General features: G+C 39.6%; 1 protein-coding gene across 2 annotated transcripts in view; it reads left to right on the top strand.

Annotated features, from left to right (window-relative positions):
* The window catches only part of PALLD (palladin, cytoskeletal associated protein), a 270,780-nt gene that overhangs the window by 46,454 nt on the left and 200,189 nt on the right, over positions 1-24,137 (top strand). For both annotated transcript variants that reach the window (XM_079771702.1, XM_079771701.1), the window contains exons 3-7: positions 1,177-1,243; positions 2,482-2,587; positions 4,973-5,047; positions 9,109-9,250; positions 10,050-10,073. In XM_079771702.1, the coding sequence (XP_079627828.1) occupies positions 1,236-1,243; positions 2,482-2,587; positions 4,973-5,047; positions 9,109-9,250; positions 10,050-10,073 (355 nt within the window). In that variant the 5' untranslated portion in view covers positions 1,177-1,235. The remainder of the gene's footprint in view (positions 1-1,176; positions 1,244-2,481; positions 2,588-4,972; positions 5,048-9,108; positions 9,251-10,049; positions 10,074-24,137) is intronic.

Below are 24,137 nucleotides of genomic sequence, written 5' to 3'. Positions count from 1 at the left end.
ATACAGGTTGAAGACAGATTTGAGAGGGAGAGAGATGGGGAACCAGATAAGACTATTGCAGTAGTCCAGAGTCTAGGTAGGTGAAGAAAGCCTCTGCTGGGTGGTAGTTATAGAAATAAATAGGAAGGGACAGCAAACATTCCAGCAGAGTTACCTAAACGTGATTGTTTCAACATCAATCAAAGGCTGGAAAACATATCTTAGTCACAGGAAGGAACACTTTAGGCAGCCATCCAAGAGAAGTAAGTAAATGTATCTGTTCTGAATGTATTGATAAGCAAAAATAACCAATTGCAAAAAGTACATATAGTATGATTCCATTTATATAAATATGTATGTAAATATATGTGTGTTGACACATTAAATTTATCTGAAAAGCACACACCAGACTCTTAACATATACAGAATGGCATTAGGGAAGGTACCAACAGGTTTTCACTACAATATCACACAATTCTGTGATATTTGGTTAATTTTCTGTAAGCATGTATTATTTTACATTAAAATAGTTTAAAATAAATAATTTAAGTGACTTGGGCTATATAAAGGAAATAATCAATAATATACTTCTAAACTATCACAGCTATTTTAAATGTCACCTAAAATCTCTTGTCACAAAATACGTGCATGAAAATGTATGCATTTTGACTAAAAATCTGACCCTTAACTCAAAAACAGTAACGACACAAATGAATTTGGGAAGGCATGATCCAGAGTCAGAGACCCTTTTATTCAAGAATAAAGCCACTGTCGCACTCCAGTTTAAGAGTCAGAAAGCATTTCCTAATTAATGAGTAAGGAAGACATTAATAATTCATGCCATGAAATCTCTTGGGAGAGGGTTAAAGTTTAAAACCATGACTCTTTTGCTCACAGTCACACTCAAATTTATTTCATAGTTTATAAGCCATTTAAAAGTATGGTTGTGATGGCCAAAGAGATAAAAATTAAATTAATAATAAATCTGGCATAAAAAACATGTTGCTTTGAAGATTTTCATAGTTGTTGTTTTTTTAAATGATTTTCTGAAGAGGCAGTCCAAGTAAAGATGGTGTGAACCATTCTCTACTTCAAAATAAGACTATGATATTGTTTAAAAATAAAAAACATTACTCTTTGAAGCAATTGTAGATACTACTTACATCTTAACTTTATTATTATTTGTAACTCTCCTAGGTACCAGTTCAACAGATTCTGACAGTGAAAGTTTAGCTTTCATATCAAAACCTGGAGCAATGCCACAGTAAGTGCTTACAATTTATTCAATTATATAGCAAAGAACGGCAGCAGAATTGGGGTAGGAAGCCACCGGTTGTGTTTTTAAGAAAAAGGTCAACTGATGTCAATCAAAGATCAACTACTTGAACTTGGAATGTCATTTTTAACTTATGAATTTGAACTTTGAAGTCTGCATTTCATCATCGATATGCCAAAATCTAACCATAGATAATGTTAGTTTCAGAGACAACTAGCCAGTTATAAATTTATGACAAGAGCAGTCATGTTGAGAGACAATGTATTAAATCACTATTAAAAATAAATGAGGATCAATGTATTTATATAAATTGGAAAATATCTCATTAGGCCCGCAATGTGTTTCCATTTAAACAAAGTCTATTTCTAGCTAGATCTTGTCATGAAAATCTTAAAATTTATTTAGTTCTTCCTACAAAGACATGGATTCTTAGTAAAATGTTAATATCTTAATTATTTCTCAAAAAATCAAATAAAATCTGCAACCGTTTTGTAGAAAACTCTATGAATATTGAGACAATATTAAATTCTTTTGATCTGCTGGTATATACATAACAATTATATCCATTCGGTATCAAATACTAATGCTAAAGGGGCCTTAATAAGATCCTTTATGTACTCTACCACCTCTCATTTCAGAGAAGGATCAAGTTGAGTGAAGTCACATGGCTCGCTTGGGATTCCACACCCAGGAACCTAACAAAACTTGGTGTAGGAACCAATTCTTCTTAACCTTTGTCTACACCTCACTAACTTGTATGCACTAAGAAAAGACAAAAATTTCAAGACACTCTCAACTTCACAAAATTAGAACCAGAACAAAGAACAGCTGCTAGGCTTAAAACAGACAACCAGAACTTTGAATTAAATATAGAACCCTAACCGTAAAGATTCCAAATATCTTCCTACTCCTGGAGATTAGATTTTTTCTAAGCATTGTCTTTTCAGATTCTCAAGTTCAACACCTTAGGTTCACCGATAATAGCTGTGTTACGTACAGCTACTCTTCTTCTATCCGTGTGTTTATTTTGCTAATATCTATAAGGTTCATTCTCTGCATGTACTGGCCACAGCTATTGTCGCCCTTCCCATTTCTGAAGCACTTAACAGTTGAAGTGGATTAAGTACACAAAAAGAAACTGGGCTATTCTGTGGAAATGTTTTAAAGAGTAATTCCTGCTTTTTTAAAAAAAATTCCAGCTGAACACTTGCCTCCCTGTTTTCCAGGGCTCAGAAGAAAACAACGTCCGTGTCCCTGACAATAGGATCGTCATCTCCAAAGACAGGAGTGACCACAGCTGTGATTCAGCCGCTATCTGTCCCTGTTCAGCAGGTCAGTGTGCCTAGGACCAGGGCCCTCAGGGAGTGGAACTCATTGGCACACTTCTTGGTTTAAAGAATATAGCTTTCATTTTACTAGTCTGCGCCTTGAAATAGTTTCTAAGTGGAAATACAACGGGGTGAAAAGAAAATGCTAGGTAAAGGTCTTCCTTTTAATCCACTAAAAATAATACCAAAGCCACACCAGCAGTCAGTCAGCATCTGCATTTCCATTAGAACTTCCCTTTTTAGTAGCCAATAATCTGCTAAAATGATACCTGTTTTATCTACGACTATTTGATTATTCCCTCTCATATGTGCTCTCTTCCTTTCAGCTAAATTTATTATTTCATTTAAACAAATGAGTAGACAAGAGAAGTCTACATACCAACACAGGTATTCATTGTCATCCTCTAAGCACTGAACAGATAATAAGAAAAAAAATTCAAATTTGACTTTACCATGCATTTTTATCTTTATTTTGTTGTCGGACTGCTTTATCCAGAAAAGAATAACAATACTAATGACTGGAAAGAAACTGTAATGAGTTTATTTTGCAAACACAAACAACATGAATTTTTTAAGTAACAATATTAAAATCTAAACGTCTCTAAACCAAATGTATGTTACTTTGCCTTTGTGCTATGATGATCACCTTTAAATACAACACTCATAAAAGCTTCCCCCAATACCCTGAACTGTAAGCTCATTCCTTGCACGTCTGTTAAGTATATTTTGTGAGGATTACCGTGCACTCAGAGGTATTTTAGTAATTACAGGTGTGTGACATATACTCTGTGATATGTAGAATATGCAGGCACTAGAGAAAAGACCTTTGAGTTGAAAAGAACCCATCAATATAAGTTACTTGGAAGTGGCATATATAGTAGGTATTTCCTTTAAACCCCTAAACTAGAATGGAATTTATAGAAATATTTCTGATTAAATCAGTGAGGTGTGTTTTTTTTAATGTTTGACGTTTACGTATTTAATGAATTCTTTGCACTGTGCTAGGCATTTCACAACAGAAAAAAATACATATCATCAGCTCCATTCCCAGTTTATACACTGTGCATGGGAAACGGGAAATAGACACATGAAACACTTCTCAGAGATGATAGGCTGTACTAAGGTGTAACAGGGAAGCCTAAAAGCAGAAAGTCACACAGGCATCTAAATGAGTAGGTATCATCATAATGTAAGCCGTACATTTAAATGGTTTAAATTTTACAGGAACACTGAATGGGAGGTAATATATCCCACTTGTACAGTTGGGAGAATGAAGTGCTCAGAGAAACTCCATTGCTTTATTATAGGCAAAGTGACGTAAAGGTTAATGCCCTGAATTCATACTGCCTGGGTTTGAATCCCAGTTCTAACACTTACTAGCTAAGATATCTTGCACAAGTAGTATAACCTTTCTTTACCTATTTTTTTTTACCCACAAATTAAAGGTAATATCTCAAAGGATGGTCATGAGGATTCATTGAGTTAATTTCCATATAACTCTTAGAACAATGCCTGGCACAGACTAAATACTATATGAGTGTTCATATATTCTTTGCACATAAAAAGACAGTGAAAAGTGAGACTTAGATCTCCTGAATAACAAGCCTATAACAGTCTTACAAGGATAATGAGTAAGGCTCATTACCACCATCCTAGCATCTCTACCACTCTGCCAGCATTCTCCATGATGTCCAGTGGCATACTTGGACATATAATACCAGATCACCATTATCTTCGGTTAAAAAACTATGAACCACTTATACAGGAGTGAATGAATCCAGAGTGTTTGAAAATACATGACTGGGCACAAAGAAATATTTTCCATCCACTACCCTGAAATCTTTTTATTTTTCCAGAGATGAGCACCATTCAGTAATTGTTTCAGCACCTTTGTTTTTTGAACATCAAGAAAAAAAGGATATATTTTTTCTTCATTTCCTATAATCCTTATCTATACCAAAAAGGAATACAAGTTAAAAATAAGAGAGGTAGATGTGTGGTTGTTTATCTTCCAATTCCAGTAACTTGTGCTTTTGATTCAATGAATCCAGACTATATTAAAATGTATATAATGTCTGTAAGAGCTTGTAAAAAGACCCCTGTGGAAGTCCCACACACAGAAATCCATTTGGTAATAGCATTTTAAAGTGCATGGATCCCTACGGAACCGGGGCACTCTTGCCTTGAATGTCCTTTTGAATAGAGAAGAGTAACAGATGTGCAACGAGGAAGCAGACAGTGTCTGTGCTGTAAGAATAGATCCGCAAAATGATATATGGAGAGACTTGCATTCACTCGTTTCATTCATATGGAGCGACCTTCATAGTGAGTCCATCTTTTCAGCAATTTATGTTTTTAGAATTTGATCCATGTGTCTCTGCTTTTTCAGGTTCACAGTCCAACCTCGTATCTCTGCAGACCTGATGGAACCACTTCTGCCTACTTTCCTCCTGTTTTTACAAAGGTCTGACATCTGCAAGTCTCATTCTCTGTATTTGCTTTGGTGCTCAAATTTCACTCACATGTGGCTTTGTGCAGCATCTTTAAAAAGTAAAGGAATAGATCAGTAGACTGATTATCATGGTTACCTTTTGGGACTCAGTAGATATTTACTGAATGAGGGCTATGTGACTATAATCTTATAAAGGGTCTGAGAAATGTGGGCATGGTCAGGGGCCTGATAGAGGTCAAAGTAGAGTGGGAAAGCCAAGACAGAAAAAAATTAGACAAAATTCCATCTAGGATATTGCTTGGGAAAACCAGCTAGCTTTATAAAAAAAATTTTAATGACTTTCAGTTTGTTCTAAGTTGGTGTTTTGCATTGCCAAGGTGAATGACATCCATTTCATTGGACAACTGCTCAACTCAGAAATGGTTCCAAGCATTTCTTCTTCCTCTCCCTCTCCCCCACCTTAAATGGAGAGATAATGCCAGGCCTGTGGACTGGTAGGCTAAAGAAGTCATGGCTCCCAAATTAATCTATAAATGTAATGCAAATCTACTAAAATTCCAGTGGGTTTCTTGTATTTATTTGTTTAATACTGAATTTGGCAATTTGATTCTAAAAGTTTGATGGAAGAGAAAATGACTAAGACTAGCCAAGACACACTCCTGAAGAAGAAAAATAAGGTGGTGTTATGGAAGGGGGTGAGATTTGCCCTTGGGGGCAACACAACTTCCTCAATGTAGACCACTGGGATAGTATGGAGCTGGCACAAGGCTAGACAAATTGACAAGTCAGAATAGAGCCCACTCCAATACCTGTAGAAACCTGCAGACCACCAGGTAAAGAATGAATTCTTCAGCAGAGGTGAAAAATATTAAACTCGATTTCTACCTCACACTTTTCACAAAACTCAGTTCCAAGTAAACTGAAGACAAATGTGACAAGCAAATCTAGAAAACTTCTGTGAGGCAGCAAAGCAGAGCATTCTCATTTTCCTTAAGCAGGGAATGATTTTTTTTTCCTCCTAAGCCAGCCCACATCCAGCTTTATTAAGGATCTTTTCATAAACAGACCATTTACTGTAGAACACAGACAACAAATGATAATAGCTGGCAACAACTTTGAAAGTCCCCTCCTGGATAAACTACCAAAAAAGGGGGGGGGGGGGGCGGGTGTCATGTAAACCAGTGTCACTGTAAACAGCCAGTGAAGTCGTCCTTTGATGCTTAGAACAAGAAAGGTTTGCGGAGGGTGGACATCCACATTTATATGCCGTTTAAGAGCTTTCCACAAGCAGCTTTACGAGACCATCCCCAGAAAGTCCATGTTTCCTGATGGATTCTTGCCTGGGACATGGTTGATTTGGGAGTATCAGGGCTCAACACACCTCTTGGTTTAAGCAAATAAAGTCCATGCTGGTGGCCTCAGGGGAAGAAAGGAGACTAGAATATTTTGCTTTCCTTCGCCACAGAGGCCTGGCATGTGGAGATGTTACCGAATTCCTCCTGGGCCCTGGAGGAAATCCTCAAACACTAGACACAACACGGTTCTGTGCTATCCAGCCCCTGAGACATAGAAATCCTATTAGTATTGTTTCCCTCTTTCCAAAAAGAGAACCATGCAGCATTCTATGTCAGCTTCGTGAAAAGAAAAACAAAATTCTACATTTTTACTGAGGTTGATTCTTTTTTTTTTTTAAATCTCAAACTATAGAGTAACGGGAAGCTGAGAGCACACCTCGCTGGGCATCTCCAGGGACTCCACGTCCTGTGTCTGGACTGGGGACCATCTGTTTTCCACACTGTTGTTTCGTTCCTTGTTTGTATCTGCTTTTCTTGCCCTTTGCCCTTTGTGCAATGTCTCTCCCTGCTTTGCAGGGTTCCTTGTGGGCCTGGGCTGTGATTATTGGAGAGGCAGGTTTAGAAACTAAATCTGCCCATCTCTAGAACTCAAGCCAGCCTTTGCTTTGTTGACAGTAGCATCTTCTTCAGCTTCCTCTTGGGCGTGATGGTTGACAGCGGACAGCAGGTGGGCTTTGCCAGTCCAATGGCGGGCCTCCTTCTATATTCTCTTACTGCCCTGGGAAACAGCCCCTGGGTTCGCAGCCAGCACCTCTGCCTTTGGGCCACCATGCTTCGCTGGAGCTGCAGAACTGGTGCGGCTGTGGGACTGAGTAGCAGGGACACACATGAGGCCAGGAGAGCAACTAGCTCCGCGTGGCATTTCTTCCCACATAGATACCTCAGAGGAATCACAGTATCACGTGATTGATGTATGTCCAGAGATGCCCTATATGGACCCTAAAACACCAGGGGTCCCAAATTCTACCCTGAATGGATGATCCAGATTGCCAAGTGCAACCTTAAAGGTTGGCTCTCGTCTCCCTCAGGGCTCTGCTTTATGCTCCTCCGAGTTCTCCTAATGGCTAACTGTGTTTAGCTGGGGCTTTTGCCAAGATAAAAACGTTTGCTCCAGGAGGAGCCAAATTGTAATCTTGGAATAACGATGGCATTTTGACTGCTTAAGGTCCTTGGCATCCACCCATCCCGTTTCCTACATCTCTGACTTTCTAACGTTCAAACAAAACACACAGTCCTAGGGATAAATCAGAGTCTCCTTTGGTGTCCGTAAGCTCACACATGAAAAATATTTGGGTACCGCTTGTAATCTCCTATGAATGGCTTCCTGGACAAGCCTGGGGGAGGGGGGCGGGGGTGATTAATCCACACCAGCTGAGCCCTGAGAGCCACACTTTCCCGCGATGGTGCACTCAGTTAGCTGTTTCTGGACCCAACCAGAAAGTAACAGTCAAATCTAAAACCAAAAATTTTCTACAAGTAAAAATCAGGTGGAAGAAAGAATGCGGTCAGAAATAGCTGCTAATCTTAACATTTTCACTTGAAGACATTCTTAACCACCAACATGCTTATCAAATGCCTTCTCAGACTTCACTGTAGACTTTTTCAGTACTTTTGCCAACAGCATGACTTTGAGGATGTCCATAGCACTTTAGCACCGAAGGCCATTTGCTACAGGATATGTTTTTCCCAGCACGGGATTTGTTGTGTTTTCAAATAATTCAAAACCTAAACTAACAAAACAAACTAACAAAAAAGACACACATGCCCACTTCTTCATGTGAATGTGTTTGCTTTTGGTCTATATATAGGTGAACTACTTTATTGTATTTAAATTATATTAAGGGTTCTACAGACTCTGTATCAGAGCCAATGCTCTTTAGTCAGAAGTTTAAATAGTCAAAATGTAAGTGATCCAGGAGGAGGAAGGTCGAGAGAGGACATACGTAAGGGAAATATTAATCTTTTGATATTTAATAACAAGTATATAAAAGCTTTACCTCTTTGTCTCTATGAAGCCAAATTAATCTCTTATCTGTTGAGTTGCAAAAATTTATTGGTCTGGAGTTGGAGTGGGTGGGGGGCCGCAAGCGTAATAGTAAGGGGGTGGAATTGAAGGTCAAGAAGAGAAAAAGGCTGCATTTTTAAACATTTTGCTCAGCACGTCAAAATGAGAAAATACCAAAGCCCCTCATCTTAATCAACCTGACGTAGGGAACCAGTTGGGCAGAGATGGCGGGGGAGTACATGAAAAGGTTGGAGCATGGGAAAATGAATGTGTGTCTCTTTTTTCTCATCCTGTCTGGTTTTCATAGGAATCTACATTCATAGGGTGTGTGATTGTTTTAAGAAGTATGCATTCCTACCAGCTTACTCTTACATGTAGATAGAGAAAGGTAACAGTTGTCACCGTAAAATTCCCTAAGTCCAAAAGAGTCCATCCATTTGCAGACCAGTCCAACATTTCTAAAACAGGCCCAGGGGTAAACCATGCTAATTTCATTGTATGGAGTTTAGGAAAAGCTGATGATCATGAATGGATTTAAAGCTGTTTAAATCCATCCATTGACTCCATCTGAGTCAATGAAAATTCTTTTATGCTGCAAATTTTGTTTTGTTTTGTTTTGTTTTTCCCTCTCTGCGATTTGGAAGTTGTATTCTACTGTGAGCTTGTGTAAAAATGCACCAAAGTTGATGGTCAGTGTTGTTCTCGAATTTCAGGAACTGCAAAACATAGCGGCCTCCGAGGGCCAGGTGGTGGTGCTGGAGTGCCGGGTGCGAGGAGCACCCCCTCTGCAGGTCAAGTGGTTCCGACAAGGGAGTGAGATCCAGGACTCTCCAGACTTCCGCATTCTACAGAAAAGTAAGGAGAGGTGCCCCATCTGCCAAATCCCACTGCCGTCTTCCCTCAAGCTTCAGAAAGAGCAAGGGCTTAGTCCTTTTATTTATTTATTTTTAATCCTCACTCAAGGATATTTTTTCCATTAATTTTTAGAGAGAGTGGAAGGGAGAGGGAGAGACAGAGAGAAACACCTCTGTGAGAGAGACGCATCAATTAAATTAGTTGCCTTCCGCTTGCCCCCGATCAGGGCCGGGATCCTGCAACCGAGGAACGTGCCCTTGACCGAAACCGAACCTGAGACCCTTCAGTCCGTAGGGCAACGCTCTACTCAATGAGCCAAACTGGCTAGGGCAAGGGTTTAGTCATTTAGATGAACTGACTTCTGTTTTCAAAGACAGTGAGATCAGATACTCTGCAAATGTGAGGGGTCCAGTAAATTAAAGCTAAAGTGCTCACTGACGGACCCTTTTGAAACTCCAATGAAAGTTGTATGTTCTTTCTTTAAAAAAAAAATGACATACGTTTGAGCTCAAAGTTGGGCAAATAATTTTAAAAGGCTTACAAGCTCCTATAAGACCTTCTATGAACTGCAGTTTAAATAACTCCCTAGTGTAAGCTGTTACTGGAATTTGAGTTTTTGTATTTGTAGAAATATAAATTGATCTATCACTTTATTGCTCTGCTGATATGGAGTTTGTCTATAACATTTCTGCAGACATGCCCTAGACTAGGTAATAGGAAAAGAGAGGTAGGTTTATTATTAATGGAACCCTATTCTAATAAAACATTTTTATTTATTTTTTTCTCGTGTGGCAAACAGAACCTCGATCTACCGCTGAACCTGGTAAGAAGCTTTTTCTATTTTTTCCCCTTTGGTAATGTATCTTTGGGGTTTCAATAGTTCTTTGTGTCTGTTTCAAAGCCATAAGCAGAACAATGTTTTTGCAGTTCCCTGGAAATGTGAAACCCCCTTAAAGACAATATCTTCTTTATCATGGGGTCTGTACACTGCATTTTACATCAACTTCTTTATTAGTAAAACATTAAGTTCCATTCAGACAAGAAGGTCAAGCTCAGTGACTTAAGGCTTTTTAAAATATAGTCTTTTAGACTCCAAAAGCCCACTAAGCTAATGTTGAAAAAACATCCTCCTAAGACTCCAGTAGACAAGACCGGCCTGCTGCATACTTCTGCTGACCAAACCCGCCAGCAGCCAGACTCCCCGGCGTAGAAGTGAGTCTCGCATGAGAGCAGCCCCGAGATAGAAGCAGCGTGGACCGCCAGGCATTTCTCATTTATGTGCCCCAAGCCATAAAATTTTACTATCCTACAAGCATGAAGAAAGTCATCTTGCCCTAGCATCTCGCTTAATTACCGGGTCATTTGACCTCATCTGAGTGCTATGTTACCCAGAAGCATCGGGTCCAACTTTTCTCTGGCCTCAGACTTTTTATATATTTTTGACTCCTCATGGGCTAACATGATCTTTGTAAAGGGAACAGAAATGTTTGCCGAGGTGTTTCATAGGGCAGCCTCCTTGGGACCCCTTTCTTTGGTATTTTTCCCATCGGCAAAGTCACTGCTCTTACCCCTTGTCATAGGGTAGACCAGTGGTCGGCAAACTCATTAGTCAACAGAGCCAAATATCAACAGTACAACGATTGAAATTTATTTTGAGAGCCAAATTTGTTAAACTTAAACTTCTTCTAACACCACTTCTTCAAAATAGACTCGCCCAGGCCATGGTTATTTTGTGGAAGAGCCACACTCAAGGGGCCAAAGAGCCGCATGTGGCTCGCGAGCCGCAGTTTGCCGACCACGGGGGTAGACAATCACACGTGTGCCTCTGCTTCCTCCCTCAGGATCCCTGACCTGAGGTTGCCTCTTCTTTGAGAGCTCGGAGGTTTTCTGTGGGCTACCGCATTTCAGATCACTGTGCTCAGCCCTGAACCTCTCACTTCTGAGTGTTGGGTCATTGAAAGCAGAATGTGATCCTGTGAGTATCCATAGTTTAAGGGATGCTGAGTAGCATCCTTGGGCAACAGTTGGAGTTGATCTGCTGCTTTCTTGTCATGCATTACAATTAGAGCACGTCACTCCACTTAAATGTGTCGTCACCACATCAAATACTGTAGTCCCCTTCCAAACCATGGAAATACACAGCTTTGTGTGTTGTCTGTGATACGTCTTTGTGTAGAAGGGCATAATGTCGGTTCCCTGATCCATGACACTGCTGAGACTCAATCTACTGAATGAGCTAAGATGGAAATCCTATTGGGAGTTAGGGCATACCTTTTGCATTTACTACTGAGGGAGAGAGAGAGAGAGAGAGAGAGAGAGAGAGAGAGAGAGAGCGAGTAGGCACCAAATACCTCTTTTATCTGCAAGAAAGTTTATATGAACAAATCTATGGAGTCATATGGAGCAATTTATGTCTTCTGATGCTTTATGTACAAATAAAACTAGAATCTTGGGACAAAAATTCTGAAAACGTTACTGGAACACATTAGGACTGGTTTTGAAGTTGCAGTTTTGGATTCTGAGTGAATTCATGCAACTCGTCTCATCATGTTATCCATTGTCCTCACCTACAGCGGTGGTGGCGATTTATGAAATGTCTTTCATGATGTGTGTTTGGAAATCATAAACTAACCATCATCCAAAAATTCAAAATACTTGTTAGAAACTGCATGGTTTAGTTTTTGAGTATGTTCATGTTTAAAAGTTGAAGACACTCAATATACTGGCTAAGGAGGAATAAATTTGGGCGAGGAGAGGGATAGAAGCATCCCCTACCACCCCCTTCCCCTCCATCCTGTTCTCCCTTTCCTCATACCGCATATACTCCTGTTTCAGTTGTGGATTGCCGTTTTGCTTCTAAAATATAGTTTTGATCATGAATTATGTAATGAAATTAGTCGTCATTCGCTTCCCAGAATAATATGACCTCTAGAACTTACTGAAATGCCTTTTGGTGAAACGTGACAACAGCTTGAACAAGGCTATGGAAGACCTTCCTTTTAAACTGCATGTCCTCGTGATGTATAAAGCAGTGTCTCCTCCCCCGGTTAATGGAATTTTCTTATTTTTCTTTTCCCTTTTGTTCTATCGGAAAGCATTTAAGAAAACAGACCCCTCCCTTCCAACCACAATAACAGCATTTGCTTAAAACCAATGTTTCTTGGTAGGAAAATATTTTAAGCAAACCTGTCCATACAGTAAAAACTATATATTATAAGAACTACTTTTCCCTGACCTTAGATAATTTCGCCACCGTTGTGTTTACCACACACTATTAGAATCGCTCCTTTCCTTTTTATAGTGGAGCATTGAAATGCTCTGCTTCAGGAAATCTGAAACTGGCATGTAGCGCTCAATCCATGATCATATTTTTTAAACAACAGCAAAAATACTTTAAACACATGATGGACTGTCCCAGCCACTATTTATGTGAGTTGTCATGAGTAAGAACCTCAGAACAAGCGAATGTTGAAACATATTTGTCTTTAAACAATGTTTTGGCATGCCTGACACAACTAGGTAAGATCATGATTCTTAGACTAGTAGCCAAATGTTTTCCTTACCTTGACCTTGAAGTTGACTCTCAGCTTTGTCAGGGAAAAACAAAATACAGATTGAACCGTTTACTTTCCTTAAATCACCTGATGGACTGTGATATCCAGTAGACCACTGAACTATTCAACTATGTAAAATATATGTAGGAACTGGCTTCCCTGATAGCTGGGTTTTTAGCCACTGTTACGTGGAAAGGAGAAAAACAGACGTGACTACACTCCATCTGAGACAAGAGATAAATTTTATAGGACTAGGTCAGTGATGTTTTCCAAATGCTAAAACATGAATAGCCTTTGAAATTCAGGAACATATTTAAGCATTCGGATTTTATTACCCTCTTTTCTCTTCCTCTCACATATTCTCTCTTGCTCTCTCCTTGCTGGCTTGCATTCAATCTCTCTCTCTCTCTCTCTCTCTCTCTCTCTCTCTCTCTCTCTCTCTCTCTCTCTCTCTTCCCCTCTCTCCCCCTCTCTCCCCCTCCCTCCCCCTCCCTCCCTCCTTCCCTTCCTTCCTCCCTTCCCTCTCTCCCTCCCTCTCACTTTCCCTCTTACCCTCTCTCCCTCTCATCTCCCCACTCCCTTCATCCTTCCCTCCCTCTCTTTCTGTATGTCCCTCATTCTTTTTATCTCTTTTTTCCTTCTCTTCACTATCCTTCCATTTCCTATTTATGTGTAAGATGTTTTAAAGCTCTAGAAATAAAACTGAAATTCACTAGTACCTAGATATAGCGCCACTAGGGATTAGATATTTAGATAAAGAAGGAACTAGCAAATTGCCTCCCTATGCATTTGTGCAACTGAAACAGGTTTTTCTTGTCACTACTGTGTTGTATCTGTCTCATATGTTTTACACCCCCTTCTCTGTCTAGACAGAAGTCAGCTTGCATCACGAAATCTTTTCAGACTGTTTTGTGCATTAATAGCTAAGTCAGCTTCCTTAAGACCAACATCCGTTTGTCATATTACCTGCTCTGGGCTTCTTCTTTGACATTCTGACTTTTCACTGATTGGATCCTTCAAAGACTAGTCTGGTGGGAATGGGGGTGGGGTGGGCGGAGAGCAGAGGAGACTCATTTGACAGCTGTTAATACTCAGGCCCTTACTCAGCTGTCTGAAAACAACCACAAACTGTATTGAGTTACTTTTATAGCATTGTGTAATACCAAGCAAATTGAAAACACAAAAAAGTGTCTTACTGGTTGGGGAATTATACATATAAAAGTATGGTGTCTCCTACTTTCAATATGAATCTCTGCTACTAGTGCCACCCATCATCCTGGCTCCAGTGCCGTCAAGCCCATGTTTGATTCTATGATTCAGAATGTGAAGCAGATTACATTTGTTAAATGTGTTAAGGTGCTGAGTTGCAGGAGTGCAGTGGTGAGGATGTTTGTTGAGATTCCGGTGGATTGTACATAGTGAAGAACGTAATTCAAATCCAGGTTCTGATGGTGGGTAAAACAACAGTGGGCTGTATAAAAACTCTGTTTCCCAAACTGTGTGACAAGGTACCCCAGGGTGCCACATGGAACTGATGGAGGTGCCTTAATGTTGTTATACTCAACTTTTGATAGATATAACTACTAGTTTAAAATAGTTCAGAGTTTCAACGTTAGATCATTCTCCATTCTTTTCTGTGACATCATAACTATGTGAAGCTGAGGTAACAGTTTATGTGTATGTGGTAACAAGTAAGTACCACATGAAAATCAACGTGGAACATGAAATGAGGCTGCTGTGTTCATTCTGATTCTGAGAAGGGTTGTGCAGAATCCAACAGATGCACACATCCATTAGTAAGTACTTGTGGTTATTTAGGAATAAGACAATAACCATTTCTTTACATTTATGTGTACTTTTTTTCTTAAGACCTAAATACTTTAATTTTTTTGGAGATAACTTCTTAACAAATGAAGCTGTTAGGTATATCACTTGCTTTGGAGCACCTAAAAACGTTACCAAGATACTTAGCATTCCATGGACCAAGAAATTTTGGTTAAATCTCTGGGGAGAGACAAGAAAGGCCCATGTGAGTATATACCAACAGAAAATGGAGAAACACTTAGAATTTTAAATGCTCCTACTTCCCGTCTTCCTCCTACATACCCTTCTAGAAGGCTGGCTGGCCTGTGAACTCCTCCTCTCCTGGCAGAGTGAAGGACTCTTTTCTGGGCAATCTGAACATCCCAAGAGGAAAAAGATCTATACATAATAGTATGGGAGTTTCTCCTGCAAAGAGACCCGATTATGCTAATGGGAAGGCCAAAGTTCCTCTCTAGTGCTCAGAGCTTCTAAGCAACTCACAGCCATTTCAGATCAGAAAAGATGAAAGACGTCTGGAGGAATCTCTATTGTAGATGCTACAGAAGAAACAAGCAACTCCCCTAAATAGAAACTTGGAGAAAACACACTTTCAAAGAGAAGAAAATGTAAAAACAAATGAACACTCTCCTCAGAGAGATAAGAAAATCAGTGCATCCAAGATGTAAAAATAAAAAGGAAGGAGGAAGGAACGTTCGGAAAAACAAAAATTTCTTGGAATGAAAAAGTTGGTAGCAGACATAAAAGTAGAGGAGATGTTCCACAGAGTAAACCAGGAAGATCAAGAGAAGTGATGTAAGAGAAAAGGTGAGAACGTTAGAGATACTAGAGAACCTGCCGGGTAGACTAGACATGCATCATTGAGATTCCAGGAGGAGAGAACAAAGGGGGAGAGATGTCGATGACATTTTTGTTTTTTTTACTTTCACAAACTGAAGGATATCAGTTTCCAGGTTGAAAGGACCCACTGAGTGCAGGATGTATGAAAATAAATCCACAGCAGTGTGCATTGTTGTGAAATTCAGCGACAAGGAGATGATTCTACTAGTGTCCAGGGATAAATATCGAGTCACATATAAACGAACAAGATCAGAATGACTTTGGACTTCTCAGCAGTTATACTAAACACAAAGAGACAATTAAGCCAAGCCTTTCAAATTATGAAGTAAAATTACCTCTGAGAATTCTGTACCCAACCAAACTTTTAATTTAATATGAAGATGTAGTCACGATTTTTCAACCTTGCAAGGTCTCTGAGATTTTCATCCACAACCCGTAGGATGTACTTCACCACAGCAAGAGAATTCATCCAGAAAGAGCAAGGTGTGGGGATAGGAAGCAGGAACTCAAGTACAGGTCAAAGGCAAACCCCAGAGGCTAATAGCTGTATGTCAGGAATGGGGGACAAGTCCAGATTGGATCAGTGTGACTCATGAGACTGATACATGAAGGCTTTCATTACTAAGAGCTCATTGCCACTGCTCCATCTTTGGCCCTGGTGACAGAATGGGAGGGTGGTAACCCTGACCCAAATTCTTGCCTCTACTTGTCCTGCCCTGCTTTCCCCTCCATACACTGCCTCCTGGATCAGCTGAGAACAACCCTGCCCCACAAGTGTTCTGATTTGAATGGTGCTGAGGTCTGGAAGTTAGCCATGTTGAACTTAAAAACAAAGTATGGAGACACCCACTCCACCAACTCCTGCCCACACTTAGCCCTGCCAGATGTCCCCACCGAGCCCTAATATTTCCCAGTGACGACCTCTATGGGGCTTTTGTAAACTCACAGGGAAGTTGAAGCCAGTTTATGCCCCCAGATAGTTCCTGGGGGCTTTTTTCTAACAGGAAAAAGTTTGCCTTTTCTTTATACAACAAGATTTGTGCCTGTTACTCAATTTTTTTTAAGTTTATGGAATTAAAATATTATTTCATTTTTTAAAACACATTTTTGAAGGATATATACATATGTGGTAAACACATAAAGAAAATCAAAGGAATGATGATCTCAAAAGGAGAAGGGCCCTGGCCAGTGTGACTTGGTTGGAGCGTTGTCACATAAGCCGAAAGGTTTCTGGTTTGATTCCTAGTCAGGGTACATACTTAGGTTGCAGGTTCAATCCCTAGTTGGGTTGCATATGGGAGACAACCAATCAATGTTTCTGACATTGATTTCTCTCTTTCTCTTTCTCTTTCTCACCCTTCTTCCCTCCCTCCCTCCCTTTCTCCTTATCTTCGGGTGAGGATTTAAAAATAAAAAAGAAGAAAGATGTACTTGGGGAGGCATATAGGGAATTCCTAAAGTATTGGTAATATCTTATTTCTTAGCCTTGATGAGTCCACAGGGACTCATTTCATGGCTATTCCTTAAACTGTATATTTTCAATATGTTTCTCTATATATGATACAGTTCACAACTTTTTAAAAACCCTTTATAAAACTTTATACAAGTCTTGCATTTAATCACATGGAATTTCATCTTATTGATTTTAGCTCAGAGTCCTTTGTTATCAGTGGTGTTAGCCACACCATGTGATTTAGAAGTAAAAGCTGGGTTTCTCTTTCGTGAGGCTGGTCCCTCCACCCCACAGAAAAGCTGTGAAGGAAGGGATTTATGAAAATGTCCCTTTATTACCCAGGGGACCTAGTAATGTCCTTGCTGCCTCATCTTTTTATGAGTGTCTGCAAGCAAAATAGTTTTGTAGTATTTAACCAAGTGTTTAGTCTGCCCAAGGACTTGAATGAAATTCAGGGTTGACTTCTGGGAGATATTGATGTGATTAAGTAATTTTTAGGTAACTATGAACAAACAGAATTTATCACCAGCAACAATAGTTTCCAACTTAGTAATTTATTATATCCCCGCAGATAAAAATCTTTCACTTGGGAAAATTGAATTAAAATGGATCATCATTACCATCATTAATAATTTTAAAGTTTCCATTTAAACTAGAGGCAGTTCTTTTAGTACAAATACGTAAGCTTCTAACTCCCTTTATTTGATATAAGCAGTCATTTCCTGATTTCCATTCCTCACCAAAATGTATTTTACAGATGTGGTGGGGGTCTTTGTCTAAGTAAGATGCTACCAGATGAAAATACAATATTACAACCTGGCTCATCTCATTTCCTTCTGGCTTTCTTCATGTTCATAATGTCAGAACCATACAAGCTATGATGCTGCTTTCTAGCAACAAAATGTGAGCCTATTGTCACTTTTGGAGGACATTTTCCAAAAGAAGAAAAGCTAAACAACCTTTGGGGACATTGGATTAAAACTTTTTCTGGTAAACATTATTTAGACATAGCAGTGCGTGGAGATCATACAAAGAAATCTCAGTGCTTTTTAATTTTTCCCTATTTTGTTCTGTAAGTTTGTAACCTCTAGATATTCAGTTGGTCATTAATTTTATTCTTGTGCACACCTTCTCTTATGCAATTCCCTAAATTTTTTTTAATTTAATAAATCTTTATTGTTCAGATTATTACAGTTGTTCCTCTTTTCCCCCCCATAGCTCCCCTCCACTCGGTTCCCTCCCACCCTCTGCCCTTACCCCCCCCCACCCCCCGCACTGTCCTCATCCGTAGGTGTATGATTTTTGTCCAGTCTCTTCCCGCACCCCCCACATCCCTTTCCCCCCGAGAATTGTCAGTCCACTCCCTTTCTATGCCCCTGATTCTATTATATTCACCAGTTTATTCTGTTCATCAGATTTTTTTATTCCCTTGGTTTTTAGATTCACTTGTTGATAGATATGTATTTGTTGTTCATAATTTTTATCTTAACCTTCTTCTTCTTCTTCTTCTTCTTCTTCTTCTTCTTCTTCTTCTTCTTCTTCTTCTTCTTCTTCTTCTTCTTCTTCTTCTTAAAGAATACCTTTCAACATTTCATATAATACTGGTTTGGTGGTGATGAACTCCTTTAGCTTTTTCTTATCTGTGAAGCTCTTTATCTGACCTTCAATTCTGAATGATAGCTTTGCTGGGTAGAGTAATCGTGGTTGTAGGTTCTTGCTATTCATCACTTTGAATATTTCTTGCCACTCCTGTCTGACCTGCATAGTTTCTGTTAAGAAATCAGCTGACAGTCATATGGGTGCTCCCTTGTAGGTAACTAACTGTTTTTCTCTTGCTGCTTTTAATATTCTCTCTTTGTCTTTTGCTCTTGGCATTTTAATTATGATGTGTCTTGGTGTGGTCCTCTTTGGGTTCCTTTTGTTTGGGGTTCTCTGCACTTCCTGGACTTGTAAGTCTATTTCTTTCACCAGGTGGGGGAAGTTTTCAGTCATTATTTCTTCAAATAGGTTTTCAGTATCTTGCTCTCTGTCTTCTTCTGGCACCCCCATAATTCTGATGTTGGTACACTTGAAGTTGTCCCAGAGGCTTCTTACACTATCTTCATATTTTTGGATTCTTTTTTCTTTTTGCTTTTCCAGTTGAGTGTTTTTTGCTTCTTTGTAATTCAAATCTTTGACTTGATTCTTGCGATCCTCTAGTCTGCTGTTAGATATCTGTATAATATTTTTTATTTCAGTCAGTGTATGTTTAATTTCTAGTTGGTCCTTTTTTATATCCTCAAGGATCTCATTAAATTTATTGGCCTTTTCTAGAAAATTCTTGAAAAACCTTATAACCGTGGTTTTGAACTCTATATCCAGTCATTTGCTTTCCTCCATTTCTTTCATTTGTGACCTGTTTCTTTGTCTCCACATTTTGGATGCTTCCCTGAGTTGGTAGATGGCTTTGTGTGCTAGGTGTCCTATAGGGCCCAGTGGCTCAGCCTCCCCAGTTACCTGAGGTGGACACTCTTGGTGCACCCCTTTGTGGGCTGTGTACACAGTCTTGTTGTAGTTAAGCCTTGATTGTTGTTGGTTATCACTGGGAGGAATTGACCTCCAGGCCAATTGGCTGTGAGGATCAGCTGTGTCTACGCTGGGAGAACTTCTGCGCTGGAGACATCCTTATGAGATAAGACTTGCAAAATTGCAAAAGCCTCTGTGCTCAGCTTGGATGGGGCAGAGTCTCAGGGCAGAGCAGAGAGCATTGGTTTCCTGTCAGCCCTGCCCTAATAGGCCCCTGTGTCTCAGTGTCCCATGGTAATCGCTGCAAGCACCTCTGAGAGAAAGCCACCCTCGAGTTCCACCTGCTGCCAGACAGTCCAGTTTCTCCCTGAATGAGTCTGGGTCCCCAGAGTCTCGCCTGGAACTGGAGTTCAGTGCAGTCGGGAGCTTTTGTCTCCCTCCCACTTGAGAAAGCCAGCCATGTACTCAGTTGTCTGCCCTCTCCGCGCACGCGCCTCGGTACTTCTGCCTTCCGCAGTTTCTCTGAGTCTCAGTGTGCTTTTCTCTTTCCTTCTAGTTGTAGAATCTCCACTCAGCCAGCCTTCCTGTGGTTCTGGATAATGTCCGTTTTATCTTTTAGTTGTTTTGAAATTGTTGTGTGAGGCAGCTTAGGTGTTTACCTATGCTGCCATCTTGGTTTCTCCAATTGCCTAAAAATTTATATGAAGTGAAATTTGTTTAATCACATTTGAAACACAAAGGAAGCTTGTAGGAAAATCAGTCTTATTGAGAATGTCTTTAGAAAACATATTTTGTAAAGCAAATGTTTATTCAGCTCCCCACCCCCACCCCAATCTAAGTTTTATCCATTCGTTATTAAAAAAATATTTATGGGGAGCTGAGAGTATATCCAGAAACAAAACAAATGCTTTTGCTTTCATAGCGGTTACACTCTAGTCAAGGAATCAGGAACTATTACACAACAAATTATTTAGTTATAGTTGTGATAGATGTCTCCAAGGAAACTTTGCCATCCTTGGTGGATGTGACCAAGTCTAACCAAAAAAGAATTCCCTGAGAAAGTAATGTTTAGGTGGAAGTGTGAGGCTGAGTAAGAGAGTGCTAACTGCTTTGGGAGGAGAGCTTATGAGTGGATAAAAAAAAGTGGTACATTTACACCATGGAATACTATGCAGCTGTGAAAAGAAGGCTCTCTTGCTCTTTGAGACAGCGTGGATGGACCTAGAGAGTACAATGCTAAGTGAAATAAGCCAACCAGAGAAAGACAACTATCACATGATCTCACTCATTTGTGGAATCTAATGAACAAAATAAACTGACAAACAAAATAGGTCCAGAGACATGTAAGCACCAACAAACTGACCATCTCAGAGGGAGGGGGCTGAAAGAGATTAAACAAAGAACTTATATGCATATATGCATAACCCATGGACACAGACAATAGTGGGATGAAGGCCTGGTGAGAGAGTGGGACCGGGGAGGAGGGGGTCAATGGGAGATGAGGGGGGAGGGGACATCTATAAAACTTGTAACAATACAAAGAAACTTTAAAAAACAAAACTCAAAGGAATGTGGCTTCTCCAGGGTTGGCCCAGTGAGTCCAAAGCTCCGAACAAAAGATGGTGAGCAGTACAGAAGGAACCTAGCATGAGACAGGGCCTGATCATTTAGGGCTTTATGGTCACATTAAGGGTTTTTCATTTATCTTCAAAGTCATGGACAAATGGGGAGGGTCATAAAATTTCATTCTCAGAGGAGTCCTCTGGATTAGAAGGGGAACTATACACTGAGTGGCCAGATTATTATGATCTCTGAATGCATAATAATCTGGCCACTCAGTGTATAAATATATATATTAGAGGCCCGGTGCATGAATTCGTGCATGGGTGGGGCCTGGCCAGCCTGGCCAGGGGGAGGGGACGTGGGCGGTTGGCTGGCCTGACCAGGTCGAACTCCTGGTCAAGGGGACAATTTGCATATTAGCCTCTTATTATATAGGATATACACTGAGTGGCCAGATTAGTATGCGTTCAGAGATCATAATAATCAGGCCACTCAGTGTATATACAAATTCAGGTTTTCTTGAAACAGCATAACTAAAAAAAAATATCACAAATTTATGGAAAATATGAGAAAGAACTCTACGTGTTGTCAAGATCCTCACTCCAAAACTGCTTTATATTATCCCTGAAGAGTTTGTCTTTTTAAACATAGGTTTCAAGACACACAAGCATGTCTGTCTTTACAATGAAAGCATTCGCAGGCATTGAACTGGCAATAGGCATTTTGCTCAGTGTCTCCAGAAACTCTGCCTTTTGAGGTAAATAGGTGAGAGAAGACCTTCCTGAGGGCACCAAGCCCTGGGAAGATGGATGGAGTGGGGCCGGAGGCAGCGGCTGCCTGGGCAGGAAGCTCGGAGGTGATGCTGAAAGCTGGGAGGCTTCATGGCTCCCAGCATCATCTGCTAAGAGGAAACAAAGGTGACCTACCTCTGCCTGAAGCCCATCTTTCAGAGGCCTGTGAATATGTGAGGGTTCCCCACCCCCAAAAAAATTCTAATAAGATTGGGCTGTTCGTTTCTTCAGATATTAGCATGTCTACTTTCCAATGCACTTTGGCTTATATCCTATGCCGATGTGTCTTGTACCTTGGAGGACACAGAGCCCATCATCTCCTTGTACAGATGAATTTCTAGTGAATTATTTGGATAGTGAGAGTAATTAAACGTTCAGATTCAGGAAACTCCTTGTTTCCCATGATAAATTTCTCATTACCTCATTTCACATTGGGTTCCTGTGTCCTAGACAAGGAAGCAAAAGAGCATACTTGTGGGAGGCTGGATGCCTACCTCAGCATTTTGGCTTTGACGTTAATTAGCCAAGACCTTGTGAGAATTACTTTGACATCACCTGAGGAAATGAGGGATTTGGGCGAGTCAATCTCTAACATCCTTTACTAATCTAAGTTTTATATACCCTTCTCTAGCTAAGTACACTTTTAACTCATTCTGTAACCTTAGGCATTCAATTTAAAATTTTCTTCTCTCTTGTAACTTTCCAGATACATCTCACTTTCCAAATGATTAATCTTATGTGAAGGTCCAACTTGAATTATTTTCACACTTTCTATCTTCTTTTTCAATTGGAAAGCCAAGAACTGTGTATAGCATAGTTAAAAATATATATATATTACCTCATGCTCTGTAATTCCTTTGTTTTCCTTCTTTTTAGTAACCTTTAAATCAAATAATTGTGTATTTTAAATGTATTAGCACCTGCCAAATGTTTACCTGAAAACCCTTTTTTTCCTTTTTTAAAATTAAATTTACTAAGGTAATATTGGTTAATAACATTTTATAAATTTCAGGTGTGTGGTATTTTAATTCAAAATTTGTGAATTCTAATTGCATGCTCAACCCCCAAAGACTAGATTCCTTCTGTCAACATATGTTTGAACCCCATTACCCTCCCCTCACTCCTCTTCTCCACCCTTCCCCCCACCCCTCTTTCTCTCTGTTAACTACCATTCTGTTTTCTGTACCTATGAGTTTCTTGTTTGTTTTGTTAGTTCATTTGTTGCTTTTTTGGTTTTATATTCCACATAAGTAAAATTATATGGCTTTTGTTCTTTTTCTGTCTGACTTATTTCACTTAGCATACATTCTCTCAAGATCCATGTTACTGCAAATGGCAGTATTTCATCTTTTTTATGACTGAGTCATATTCCATTGTGTATATGTACCATATCTTCATTGTCCATTCATTCGCCTATGGACATTTAAGTTGTTTCTGTGTCTTGGCTATTGGAAATAGTGCTACAATGAACATAGGGATGCAGATATCTTCATGAATTAGTATTTTCATATTTTTTGGAAAAACCCTTTTCTTAATATGCCAAGTACCTAGATTTACTGATATCTACTGAGCCTGGGTCTGTGCTTGGTCCTATAGGGACTCATGCAAGTGGATGGTAAGCACCATTATTTTGAAGTAAAATAAAGTAGAATACAAAATAATACCATACACTTTATATAAGAAATTTATTGTTTTGTGGGGGTTTTCTGGGGACTCTGGTTTTTCCCCACATCCCAAAAATGTGAATGTGACATGAATTGGCCGGTCCCAGTCTCACTGAGTGTGTGTGTGGGTGTGAGTGCCCTGTGATGGATGGGCATCCTGTCCAGGCTGGGCTCTTATCTGGTTCCCTGAGTTGCTGGGAGAGGCTCTGCCTGCCAATGACCCCGCACTGGAGTAAGTGGATTAGAAAATAATGATCTTGTTTTTCTTCATCTTTCTTAACCTTTTGCACTCGGATGTCGAGTGTGACTTGACACGGTTAGCATTAGAATAAAGGAATCGAGAAAAAAGCAAGCGAGTGCAAAGGGTTAAATGTATGTATAGCTCCCATTTATTTTAATGTTTAATATTAGAAGTGTTTGGGGTCTTGATTTAGAAGCTTGGTGATGTTTTTGTATTTAGAAATATGCCATAAAAACTTAACTCTTATTTATATCAGTTAGCCTATGGTAAAATCGGTTTCATTACGCATTTTTTCACTTAAAATCTCCACCTTTAGATGATGTTAAATGAGGAAATTTACCAGCATAATAATTTTTATTTTACTGCTAGTGGCCTGGTGCACAGATTCGTGCACATCGAAAGGAAATTTTTTAGAAGAAATATTTTAATATCACTATTCGCCCTTTCTCTATAAT

Source organism: Cnephaeus nilssonii (assembly GCF_951640355.1).
Source record: "Cnephaeus nilssonii genome assembly, chromosome: 5".
NCBI classification, from domain to species: domain Eukaryota; kingdom Metazoa; phylum Chordata; class Mammalia; order Chiroptera; family Vespertilionidae; genus Cnephaeus; species Cnephaeus nilssonii.
This window is presented reverse-complemented; position numbering and strand designations above follow the sequence as displayed.